Source organism: Peromyscus maniculatus, chromosome X, assembly GCF_049852395.1.
Source record: "Peromyscus maniculatus bairdii isolate BWxNUB_F1_BW_parent chromosome X, HU_Pman_BW_mat_3.1, whole genome shotgun sequence".
In the NCBI taxonomy this organism is placed as follows: Eukaryota; Metazoa; Chordata; class Mammalia; order Rodentia; family Cricetidae; genus Peromyscus; species Peromyscus maniculatus.
In genome coordinates, this window is record NC_134875.1 from 123,986,434 (window position 1) to 123,999,409 (window position 12,976).

The 12,976-nt window shown below is 45.3% G+C and overlaps 1 protein-coding gene across 12 annotated transcripts in view; it reads right to left on the minus strand.

Annotated features, from left to right (window-relative positions):
- Positions 1 to 7,038: 7,038 nt before the first annotated feature.
- Rbm10 (RNA binding motif protein 10) overlaps positions 7,039 to 12,976 on the minus strand; it is a 35,239-nt gene continuing 29,301 nt past the window's right edge. For 8 of the 12 annotated variants that reach the window (XM_076562138.1, XM_006991408.4, XM_006991409.4 and 5 more), the window contains 12 exons: positions 12,224 to 12,407; positions 11,976 to 12,115; positions 11,744 to 11,861; positions 11,572 to 11,663; positions 11,303 to 11,467; positions 8,642 to 8,791; positions 8,482 to 8,547; positions 8,216 to 8,404; positions 8,058 to 8,132; positions 7,661 to 7,767; positions 7,456 to 7,585; positions 7,039 to 7,375 (listed from right to left, as the gene is read on the minus strand). In XM_076562138.1, coding sequence (XP_076418253.1) covers positions 7,250 to 7,375; positions 7,456 to 7,585; positions 7,661 to 7,767; positions 8,058 to 8,132; positions 8,216 to 8,404; positions 8,482 to 8,547; positions 8,642 to 8,791; positions 11,303 to 11,467; positions 11,572 to 11,663; positions 11,744 to 11,861; positions 11,976 to 12,115; positions 12,224 to 12,407 — 1,542 coding nt within the window. In that variant the 3' untranslated portion in view covers positions 7,039 to 7,249. The remainder of the gene's footprint in view (positions 7,376 to 7,455; positions 7,586 to 7,660; positions 7,768 to 8,057; positions 8,133 to 8,215; positions 8,405 to 8,481; positions 8,548 to 8,641; positions 8,792 to 11,302; positions 11,468 to 11,571; positions 11,664 to 11,743; positions 11,862 to 11,975; positions 12,116 to 12,223; positions 12,408 to 12,976) is intronic. The other 4 variants (XM_076562143.1, XM_076562142.1, XM_076562141.1 and 1 more) reach the window with 2 other exon arrangements.

Genomic DNA, 12,976 nt, shown 5'->3' on the forward strand with positions numbered 1-12,976 from the left:
TAAACCAGATTGATATGTTTAGCATGTAAGATTCAGGAGAAGGGGCTGAGGATAGCTCAGTGGGTCAAGTGCTAACTGCTCAATCTTGAGGGCCTGAGTTTGGTCAGGACTTGAGCACACATATAAAAAACTCAGCATGGTGGCTTAGACCTGTAATTACAGTATTGAGAGTTAGTGTAACCTTGAAGCTCACTGGCCAGACAGCCTAGCTAATAGATGAGTTGCAGGTTTAATAAGAAGCAGTTCTTCTAAAAAGTAAGGTGCATGTGGGAATGGGAAGATAAATAATACTTAAGGTGTTTGAAAAAGCCATAGGGAAACATACTATTTTAAAGGCTTACTTAATCTATATATATGTGTGTGTGTGTGTGTGTGTGTGATATATACATATACATACGTACCTTTACATATTATAATGGAGGTAGGCCACAAGGAGGGATGATGCCCACCCTTCCCCAAGAGCCATAGACTAACAACCCCGCCCTCCAAGTGCCAGGCAAGGGAAACCTCCCTTCAGTTTTTCATGGAGGTGAGGGTCCAAGAGAATCCCCAAAATGTAGGCTATTGTCATTGCCCTTTGCGAAATTGAAAGTAAGACACTATTGCTTAAAGACACCACACTTGGAGGAACTGAGCTGAAATTGAGCTAGACCAGTGGTTCTCAACCTTCCTAATGCTGCAACCCTTTAATACAGTTTCTCATATTGTGGTGACCCCCAACCATAAAATTATTTTCATTGTTACTTCATAACTAATTTTGCTACTATTATTAATAATGTAAGTATCTGATAGGCAGGATATTTGATATGAGACCCCTGTGAAAGGGTCATTTGACCCCCAGAGTTGTTACAACCCATAAGTTGAGAAACACTGACCTAGAACTTTTCTCCCTAAGGACTAGCTTTCACAGTATCTGAAGGTGCTATGCAAGCTAATAAGGAAGAAAAATAATGAATAGTCCTACCCAGCTGAAAAGCCTATGAACCAGAATGACCAACCTGGCAAGATAACCACAGTGGTACAAATAATGGCACTTTTATCTTGGGAATAACTAAACTAATAGCTGTCTAATTGGGCTTAAGGCCCACTCATTGGGAGGGAATTTGTGCCTGGTACTATAAACCTAGCCAACTACCTGTGGCTGGACAGGTCATAGGCTTTAGAAGAGAAACTACTACTACCATTTTCTGGAGTCACTATAGTTTCTACATACTTATCCTTATATTCAGGTAAGTGTAGCTATCATGCCTCACCAAAGCTTTATTTTTGCAACAGACAGAGACTTTTTTTAAATTTATTTCTTTATTATGTATACAGTGTTCTGTCTGCATGCCAAAAGAGGGCACTAGATCACATTACAGATGGTTGTGAGCCACCATGTGGTTGCTGGGAATTGGACTCAGGACCTCTGGAAGAGCAGTCAGGGCTCTTAACCTCCGAGCCATCTCTCCAGCCCCAGACAGAGACTATTACAGAGATTCACAACAGGTCAAAATTCAGAGAATAAGTGACCATTGGATGTCAAGCCCCAATTGGTACATCTATAACACAACCTAAGGGAAACTCAGGGAAAGGGGGTGGAAAGATTGAAAGACCAGGACACATGATACTAGATAGTATCTTCTAGACATGATGGGGAAGCTGCATCCATGAAATTCCAATGTGGTTGCCTAAACAAGACCTGCATAACGACAATACCAGTTGAGATGGCAATGTGAATGGGTGGGGGGGGTTCACAAGTCTCCACCCCTTGATGAAGAGCTACAGACAATCAGTGACTGCTAAAAGGAGAATCAGTTTTCTTTTGAGACATGCCCCTTGACAGGTTATCCAATCTCAAGTCATCAGCCTTACAAGTAACACTAAATGAACTCAGAATATATATGGGTGTTATGGGAGGAGTTGGAGGGGGGAAAGGGGTGGGAATGAAGTAACTCAGTACTCATGTATGAAATTCTTTAAAAAAATTAAAATAATAAGGTGGGGCAGGTGAGATGGCTCAGCAGGTAAAGGTGCTTGCTGTGTAAAGCTGACAAACTGAGTTTGATGCTTGGAATCAATGTAACATTGAAAAGGAGAGAACCAATTCTACAAAATTGTCTGCTGACTTCACATGACACACACCAATAATAATAATAATAATAATAATAATAATAATAATAATAATAATGTTTAAAAATAAGGTGGAGAGTGACAGATGATATCAGCCTCCATACGCACATACAGGTCTGCACACTCGCACCACACATGCACCACACACACATACAGTCTATGAGCTGTAACGATTTTCTTTTTTGTTTTTTCAAGACAAGGTTTCTCTGTGTAACTGCCCTGGCTGTCCTGGAACTCAATTTATAGACCAGGCTGGCTTTGAACTCACAGAGATCCACCTACCTCTGCCTCCTTAGTGTTGGGATTAAAGGCATGTGCCACCATGTCCAGCTAGGATTTTGTTTTTGGGGACAGCATCTTGGGAACACATTTAGATAGCAGGGGCTGCCTAGAATTTTCAGTAATCTTCCTAGCCCCCCAAATGCTGGGATTATAGGCATAAGACACCATACCCAGTTGTAACAGGATTTTAAGCACAGGAATCACATAATTAAAACATTTTATTTTATTTTATTGCAGTGTTGGGGAGGGAACCCAGGGCCTTACACATGCTAGGTAAGCACTCAACCAAGTCATACCCCAGTCCAAATGAAAAAATAGTCTGGGTGTGTGGAAAGAACATTCAGTGGGAAGCAGGGAATGAAAACCACTGGAAGTTAACTGTCAAAAATCCAAGAATGCTAAAAGAACAGCCACAGTAAGTAAAGTAGAAGCAGAGAGGAGGGGTCCTATTCTGGACTGATTTCAAACTTAAACACGCTAGATTTATTGAGAGATCAATCATATTTGAGGTATGAAAAAAATAACACCATTGCTGACTCACCAAGTTTCCGGCCTGTCTAGCTGGAAAGATGGAATTGTCATCTACAGACAGGCACAGGAAATAATCTACTAAAAGCAGGCATGGGGCAAGAGGAAGAGTTTGATTTTGCCCATATTACATTTAAGAAGCCTGTTAAGACACCCAAGGAGAGATGTTCCTCTAGAGAAGAGTTGAGATCAGGTGGTTCACAGATGTATTACCAAGGCTCTGGAGGCTACGATGGGAGGATTGCTGGGGAGATTGAGGCCAGCTACACCATTGAGTACCAGTCTGAGCTACTGTGAGACTCAAAACCAGCCAGGTGAATGCATACAGTTTCTTGAGAGGTGGAGACAGGAGGATCAGGAATTCAAGGCCATCCTCAGTGACATAGAGTTCTAGGCTATCCTGGGTTACATGAGATACAGTTTCAAAAATACAGAAAAGCCAGGAAGTAATGGTACATACCTTTAATCCCAGCACTTAGGAGGCAGAGGCAGGCAGATCTCTGTGAGTTTGAGGCCAGCCTGGTCTTTTACAAGTCAAGTTCTAAGAGAACCAGGACTGTTACACAGAGATACATGGCCACCTAAGAAAAAGTCTACTTAAAAAAATACTTGTAAAAAAAAGAAAAATGAGAAAAGTCGAAGACTAAGTATGAAATTCAGAGTGAAGGCTACACTGGAGATGTGAATTTGAAGACCAGAACATGTGGCAACTGAAACTAAGCATGTGAGTACGTTTTTTTTTTTTTTTTTTAAAGATTTATTTATTTATTATGTATACAGTGTTCTGCTTCTGCTTGCATATATCCCCTCAGGCCAGAAGAGGGTGCCAGATCTCATTACAGATGGTTGTGAGCCACCATGTGGTTGCTGGGAATTGAACTCATGACCTCTGGAAGAACAGCCAGTGCTCTTAACCTCTGAGCCATCTCTCCAGCCCCGTGAGTACGTTTTTTTTTTTTTTTTTTTTTTTTTTTTTTTTTTTTTGGTTTTTCGAGACAGGGTTTCTCTGTGTAGCTTTGCGCCTTTCCTGGAACTCACTTGGTAGCCCAGGCTGGCCTCGAACTCACAAAGATCCACCTGGCTCTGCCTCCCGAGTGCTGGGATTAAAGGCGTGCGCCACCACCGCCCGGCTCCGTGAGTACGTTTTTAATTGTCTTTACTTTTACCAGTGGGATACATTAAGGATATAGTGTATGTTGCATATACAGATGTACTGTATATACAGTAATTGAAGCAGGATTTGGACTTGGAAAAAGCAAGAGGGAAGGATATTGCAGTTAGAAGGGACAACTCAAGAAAAATTGTGGAACTGGGAAAGTATGGAAAAGAGGGTGGGAGGTAAGAGTATTGTACCATTTCGACCTCCTCCAGAAATGTGTGTGTTCCTTCATAGCCTCACTGAAATTTTTTTGTCTGGAGCCCTAAGAATCTCCTCTCTTTCCCTCTCTCTCCTCCCAAGGTAGTCGTTGTCTTCCTATGTTGCTCAGGCTAGCCTCATACTTTTGGGCTCAAGTAATCCTTTGCTTCATTCCAACTTTCTATCCCCTGCCCAAGTAGCTGGAGCTATAGGCCTATGCCACCATGTTTGACTAAAAGCTTTGTTCAAAATGGAGTCCTAAGGGTAGCAGTGTCTCTCTGTGGTAAGAACACTTGCGTACCATGTATGAGGCCCTGGGTTCAATCTCAAACACTATATACACAAAACAACAGATTCCTGAGAATGGGAGGGATTCAGAAAGTTGTGGTGTGTGCATTTACTCCTGCCTCCAGGTCTGATATGTGTCAAACTCTGTTCTAGGCAGTGGTGACATAGTAAGAAGCAAGATAGACAAAAGTCCCTTCCATCATGGCTTTTGTTCCAATTCAGGCAACAAGTAATAGAACAAGAAATATATAGGCAATAAATATGGAAAAATAAGATTTCCCATGACAGGACGTATTATAGAAAGTAGCACGAGAGCATACACGGAACATGGCAGGGGAGGGTTGAGAATTTTACATGGGGCAGACATGGTAGATCTCACTATGGAGGTGGTGCTAGAATGCTCAGGTGGCATGTTTCCTTCAGTCTTCTCTTGATGTTCCTGACCTTGATGCTTTTGAAGATTACAGGCCTTTTTGTAGCTCACCTGTTTGTCTAATGTCACCTGACACAGGTTTAGGCTCTGATTTGGATAGGGGACTCAACCAGGTGATGCTGTGTCTTTCTCATCCAGTCTTTTTGGGAACAGAATTCTAATATACCATAAAGGTGGTACCTGCCAGGTCTCTCTATTGTCAAGTTACTATTTTTCCTCAGTATTAAGTACATTTAGGGGGCTAAAGAGATGGCTCTGTAGTTAAGAGCACTGGCTGCTCTGAAAGAGAACCAAACTTGGTTCCCAGCACCTTCATGGAGGCTCACTGCATTTAGTGCTCCATATTCATGAGTTCATACACAGATTCAACCATGACAGAAAATATTCAGGGGATGGCTGAGAGTATCAAGGAAGGCCCTGGGTTGTTCCTAGCACCAGTAAATAAATAAAAAAAAAAATTAGGGGAGAAATAATTACATCTGACTTTTTTTTCCTACACATAAGACTTTTCCTTCCTAATTAATACTGTTTAAGAACTTAGAAAATATATATTGTACCAGATACTAAAAATCATACATAGATGATTCTAAGTATATACAGGTTCTATACAAATATTCTACCATTTTTGTATAAGGAACTCGAGCTGGTGCCACATGTCTATAATCTCAGCATTTAGGAGGTAGGAGGAGGAGGATCAGTTCAAACCCAGCCTTGTTTACATATCCAGTTTGAAGCTAGCCTGGTTTTGAGATTTGTCTGAAAACAAAACCAAACTTCAGGGTAGGAATCCTGGTGTTTTGGCTCAGGTGGTGGTAAAGATACGGTAGAGAGCAATAGCTATCCATGAACCAATTTCCTGCAGATAAGTGGCACTGTATTTCCACCTTCTTCCTTTTGTTTTGGTGGTCTTTTCCTTACTTCCTGTATAATCTACGTATGACAAATGCCATCCTTGCCTCAACTCTGTTCTACCAACTACCATCACTCTATTGCTTTGATTTCCAAGTTCCATATTAAAGGAATCTTCCCATATGTACCTTTGTGTCTGACTTTTCACCTAGTGGTGTCTGTGAGGTTCATTTGTTGATACTTCTATTAGCATTTTCTTCCCTTTTGTTGTATCTCATTCTACAAATACATCAAACTTATTTGTTTTGTTAGACTTTTGGACTATTCCCAGTTTGGGGCTATTACAAATCAGCTGGCACAAATATGCATACAAGCCTTTTCATTTATGTTGGCTAGATACTTGGGTGTGGAATTGCTAGGTCACAGGGTAAGTGCATGTTTAACCTCACATGAAGTCAGTTAGCCATACCATTTTACCCTACAGTTGCCGAGGTCTGTGGGTTCCCTGGGGATTCTGGTAATGGTGCTCTAGGGTAGGAAAGAGACACACGTGTCAAGTTAGGCTTGGATTCCTAGTCTCATTTTGCAGCTCAGCTGACTGGGGTTTAGAAGGCAATCCCAATTTTATGCTCCACTACATGGAGAACCTCTGCCAATAACATATGCATAACCTGGTAGTCATGGCTGTACAGCATGGAGAGTGAGGTACCGTGTTTACAAATATGGATGAACGGAACAAGGGTGAACTTGACTGGTGCTCATGAAGACATCCTTGGGCTGAGGACTTACAGGCCAAACTTCCTGTATTCCTTTGGGGTCATCAACATGTTGAGGGTATAGGGACAACCAGGGTTTAAGCATCTGTTGGGTTCTACATATACATGCCTGAGAACATTGTCCTCAGCCCAGGAATGGCAAATCAGTTTAGTCTAGGGACTATAGGCTAAGAGCAGGTGAGGGTTAAGTGAGGACAGGGGACTGGGGATTCCCAGTGCAGGTTCTAAACCACAAACTTCAGTTTCTGACAAGGGATGGGTCATGACCAGAATCTTACCAGCTGGAGTGCTGGCTAGAACCCCATGTATTTACAGTCACTATTGCCATCCAGCTTAGTCTAACAGTTATTTATGCATTCTGTGCCTGTGTAATTATAAACCATGCTAGGGCATGAAAAAGTAGAGAAGGAAGATGCAGGCTTTTTAGATTTTATTACAAAAGGAACATGATTTGAGCCCAATTTCCCAGCAAAAGTCACCAACTCCAAGTCTAATTTGGTGAGAGCTTCTCTGGCTGGGGAGCAGGCTGGTAGACAGAAGAGCCTCCCTCAGACCACTTCACACCTCATCTTCTCTGTCTCTGGATGGACACCCCACGCCTGTAGAAACTGCTTTCAAAGTTGTTCACTGGGCCTCATTGAAGCGGGTCACCATTGTCTTGTGCAGTGTCTCCTTGTAGGATTCTGTTGAGGTGACCCCATAAGAACTGCCCCGGGCACCCAGGCCAGAACCTCGAACCCGTGTTTGGGCCTGTGTAAGAGAGGCAGGTTTTGTCAGGCTGGTAGAGGTACACTGCAAGTGTCGGGAACAAGAATGGGTCATAGACTCACCTCAATGGGTGTCACAATGCCCTGTTTCTTGCGACCCAGACCACTGCCTTCTTTCCAGCCCATGGCCTGGAGCATGCGACTGCCAATGTTGTCACTGCCTAATCCATCCCGAGTGGGCTGTTCAAAGTCACTGCAGGTGACAGTGTACAGTGTGAGTGTTGTGCCAGCCCAGAGTCCCTCACCTGGTACCTGGCCCTGCACTCACACAGAGGCTGTAGATATGCCACCGTATTTCCTCCTTTTGGGCTCTGGTGGCTCCGGGATACCATACTTCTCCCTGCGTTCAGCTGCACGGTCTCGGTACTTCATTTGCTACAAATTAGTGCATGTGAGGATGTTGGAATTGGCTGTTATTTTCAGAAAACATAGGCATGGATGGAATTGCGGGGTAGGCATATAGGTCTCTCTGTCTGGCCTGGTCTTAGGTCCTGAAGGTCAGGACATGATGGAATGGGAATTGGGAAGAAGTCTCAGAGCAATAGGATAACACATGGCTGCCAAGCTGTATGTACCTGGCTAAGGAACTTTAAGTCCCACTGCCTGGAGTGACAGGGACTTGAAGGGGCAGATGGAATGGAGCCAAGGAGTGGGTCACACCTTACCTCCATGTCATTCTTTTCTAGTGCTTCCAATTCGTTTTCTGACAAGTGGGCTCGCCGATGAATCTCAAGGTTTTGCTGTAAAGGGGGACAGGAGAGTAAAGCAATTGGGCTGGAATGGGCTAGACACAGGATAACCTGCCAACTCTCTGCTCAATTACCTTGTGGAGCCCAGAGAGCTGCTGGTGCCGGATGAGTGCCTCCTTGCTGGGAAACTGGCGGCGGCAGAGCAGACAGGCTAGCTTCTGCCAGTCTGTGAGCTTTTCTTCCCGCTCAGGACCTCCTCGCTCCTGCTCCTCCTCACTGTCACTCTCCCCACTGTAGGCTGCAACTAGACCTCGAGGTGGACTCTGTAGAAGTTGAGGGTGGACAGTCAGTCAGCTCTGCTGAGATCAGAGACCCCTGCCCCTTTTTGCTGACAACTCACTGGGCGGTCATCACTGGCCAACTTTGGGAGATCCATGCTGGTGTGCTGTCTTTCAGCTAGTGCTCCCTGAGATAGAGGACACAGAAATTCAGGGCTCCACAGAGGACCCTAAGGAGTGATGAGATTGTAGGTGGGGTGCAGATGGACAGTTACAACACACCTTCTTCTCAAGGATGGCATAGCCTGCATCTGCAGTGGCCGATTCCCGCCTTTCATCATCTCGTAGGGCACTAATAGGCTGGAAACTGTTTTTGAAGTTTTCTTTTTGCTTGTTGAGACTACGGGCCCACCGCTCCATGTCCTTGGCAATCTGGGGGGTGGAGTGGGTAGAGGTTAAAGCTGCCAGAATTCCTCAAACTTGGAGCTCTATTCTCTCACCCATGACCCTTGCAACAGCAGCCCTGTAGCCTCAAATCTGGTACCTTTCTTATCTGAACCACTGTAAAAGGCTGTGTATCCTTGGCTTCTGGACTATAGCTCTTGGGCCTCATCCTTGTAGAACATTCCTTTACAAACCATAAACATACCCAAATACCTCTACCTCCTCCAAACCATCTTATTAAAAACAAACTCAAGGCCAGGCGGTGGTGGCGCACGCCTTTAATCCCCAGCACTCGGGAGGTAGAGCCAGGCGGATCTCAGAGAGTTCAAGGCCAGCCTGGTCTCCAAAGTAAGTTCCAGGAAAGGCACCAAAACTACACGGAGAAAACCCTGTCTTGAAAAACCTAAACAAACAAACAACTCAAACTCATGCCTAGGAACCCTCCCCTCTACTGGCCCCATTTCCAAACATTTTCCTGTCTCCCAACTGTTCCATATGGTCTGCAAAGGCGGCAGCAGCAGAAGTAGAGTGGGCAAGGAAGGCAGAGCAAGCAGAATGTCAGAAGGGCAGGGAAGCAGTATTGCTGGTATAAGAACAACCTACTTTCTGTACTGGCCAGGGATCCTTTTTAAGCCCAACTTTTTCTTTCTTTTTTGGGGGGCAGATTTATTTCTCTGAGTAGCCCTGGCTGGCCTGGAACTCACTCTGTAGATCAGGCAGGCCTTGGAGATCCATCTGCCTCTGCTTCCCAAGTGCTGGGATTAAAAGCCACTTCTGCCTGGCTGCAATCCCAATTTCTGATTGGCACTTATATTACTATTTGTTCTTTCATTTTTACTTTCTAAATGCAGAGAGCTACATACTTGTGTACTATGAGGGTGGGTACTGGGCCTTGCAACATACTAGACAAGCACTCTTTCCACTAAGCCACACAGCCTTGTATATAATTTTAATTTATGTGTGATGCCCTGGTTGGTTTTTGTCAACATGATACAAACCTAGACATAGCTGGAAAGAGGGACTCTCAATTAAGAAATTGCTTCCAACAGATTGGCCTGTTGGTAAGTTTGTAGGGCATTTTCTTCTCTCTCTCTCTCTCTCTCTCTCTCTCTCTCTCTCTCTCTCTCTCTCTCTCTCTCTCTCTCTCCCTCCCTCCCTCCCTCCCTCCCTCCCTCCCTCCCTCCCTCCCTCCCTCTCTCCCTCTCTCTCTCGGTTTTTCGAGACAGGGTTTTTCTGTGTAGCTTTGCATCTTTCCTGGAACTTACTCTGTAGCCCAGGCTGGCCTTGAACTCACAAAGATCCACCTGTCTCTGCCTCCCAAGTGCTGGGATTAAAGGCGTGCGCCACCACCGCCTGGCTGCATTTTCTTAATTACTGACCAACATGGTAGGACCCAGCTCACTATGGGCAGCATCACTCCCTAGGCAGGTGGTCCTGAGTTGTATAAGAAAGCAGACTGAGCAAGCCATGGACAGCAAGCCAGTAAACAGCACTCCTTGATGGGCTCTGCATCAGCTTCTGTTTCCAGGTACTTTCCTTGACTTCCTTTCATGATGAAAAACCCTCTTATGCCCATATTGCTTTTGGTCAGTGTTTATCATAGCAACAGAAACCTAAGACATGTGACATGGTGTCATATTTAATGTTTTGTGTTTTTCCCAGGACATGAACCATTTTCATAATTCATCAGGTTGCTGAGGATTTATTGCTTGCTTCTAAGTGCTGTGCTTCAATGTCATACCTTCTCTCCACAGAGACACTGAGGTTCCCTCTAACTGCTCTCTACTTGAGTGAGCTTTTTGGAGCCCACTACTTATGATAGGACACCTTGTGCAGCCTTGAGGCGGGGGAAGGGCTTGGAATTGCCTCTCCTGGATGTGCCTCCCCATGGGAGGCCTTGCCTTCTTGTGGGTGGGAGTGAGGAGTGGGTTGTGAGGGGGAGGCTGGGGGGCGGGAGGAGGGAAGAGGGGGATCTTTGATTGGTGTGTAAAATGAATGAAAAAGTTTCTTAATAAAAAAAGGGGGAAAATGGGTATTTTCTTTTTCTTGACTGTAACAATCATTGCACTATATGTGTGTGTATAAAATTTACATTTTGCCTCTTAATCATTTATAGTGGAAAATAAAATTATAAACAATAAACAGCATATATGGATTTTAAAAAAAAAGTAAAAGAAAACCCTGCAGTAGTTCTTTTCCTAATCAACTTCTTATGGGCCTATGAGAATTTATCTGGGATCAATAGACATCCACTAGCAACATGAAGGTTCCCTTCGTGGGATGAAGAAAAGCTGCCAGAGCTCACTCAGATGGCACAAGTCACTTCATGGTGGTAGGTGGTCCTGCTACGGTACCCAAAAAAATTGATCTGGCTCAACTGTCTGAAGCAGTTACTACCACTGTCCATGCACACCCACTACCCTACTTTTCCATAGCAGGAAAGGGCAAGGGGTGACAGAACATGGACTCCAAACAGCCAGATGATGGCTGGAAGGTCACCTGTTGGGCTGTCTTCGTCTTATGCTTCTCTTTCTTCTCCTTTCCCTCCTTTGATGATGCCCCTGTCTCCTTATGTCCATCAGCAGACTGCTCCAAGGCAGGTATGTACGTCCGCCTCTCCCCATCCCAGTATAGGTACTGTTGGCTCTGAGCATTGTAGTAATACTGAGGAAGAGAATGGGAAGAGGGGGCATGAGGGAGGCCCTCTAGGGCTAGCTGCCACACAACCACAGTCCAGTTTTTCCTAGGCTACTCTGTCTGTCACCTACCTGGGAGTTGGGGTCATAGTACAGACCAGTCTGGGGGTCATAGTAGTAGCCAGATGTCTCATCATATTGGTAAGTAGAGACATCAGGGACAGCTGGAGGGAGGAAAGGCAAGGTTGTCAAATTCCTCCCTATTTAGAGGAGAAGTCCACACCCTTACCCACAGGCTACTCACGGTACTGGCTGTAGGACTCTGGGACAGTGGGACTGGTAGCTGGTGGTAAGGCAGAGCTGGGATGAGTAGGGCTCTGGAGCTCAGACTTGAGCACAGCAGGTGACATGATGGTATATGACTGCTCATGGGTCACACAAAGGGACAGGACTCAGTGTTTATTAATACCCCCCTGCCCACTCAGGATGCATCTGCCAGCCCACCAGCCTCCCCAGAGTACCAATGTCACCCTCACCTGGCTGTTGGAAGCTGTGCCCTGGCCACTGCTTCCCTCAGCTGATTGCTGATAGAGCCCAGGGGCAGCACCAGGCTGGGCTCGGGAGAAAGCCTGCAGTGACACAGAGTCTGCCCCAGCCTCAAGGGAGGCCTCAGGACCTGAAAGGAAAACCAAGGAGAATGCCCATGAATGTCAGAGCATTCTGACATACGACAGTAGGCCTTTAGGCCCCATAATTAGGCTCTGCAAGAGAGAATGAGGCTCACCTGCTCCAGCTGGGTCCCCTTTGGTCCCAGTCATGCCAGGGCCCTTGGTGTTCTTAAGGTAGCCATGGGCATAGAGGGAATCTGTGCCCTGGTTGCTGCCATAGCCCTCATCCTGTTGATAGTAGCTGTAGTCGACTGGTGGCTCCTCAGGGGCAGCCCAGGCACTCTCTCCACCCTGGGAGGCCTGAGAGGCAGGTGGGAGATCATTAGAAGAGAAGGGGACATAAGGGAAGAGATCTGCTACAAGCATCTGTCCTACATGTGGAGCTAGCATTTCTACTTGACAGAAAAACATGTAGTCTTTAAGGTAAGTAAAAAGCAAGGGGTCCCGACCACAAGATAACAGCAGAGAAAAAACAGACTAGAAAAAGAATACATGCCCAAATGCTCCCTTGCCCTGAGCTGATACTGATGATGTACATGTGTTAGGCCTCAGACCAAGCAAGATACCCCCAATCTCTTTTTTCCTATTTTCTCCCTCCCCCCATGACTATGTAGCCCATGCTGGCCTGGAACATGTAGCAATCCTCTTGCCTTTGCCCCCACTGCCCACATCAGTGCTAGGATTACAGGTATGCAGCATACCTTGCTATCCTCCTAGTCTTCATTCTCTTCTACCAAATTTTTCACTTCCCTTTCCTTTTTCTAGTCAAAGACTGGCCTTCAACATCTGATCCTCTTGCTTCCACCTCAGAAGAGCTGTGATAACAGCTGTTACCACCACACTTGCCTCCCCAAATTCTTTAGATACTT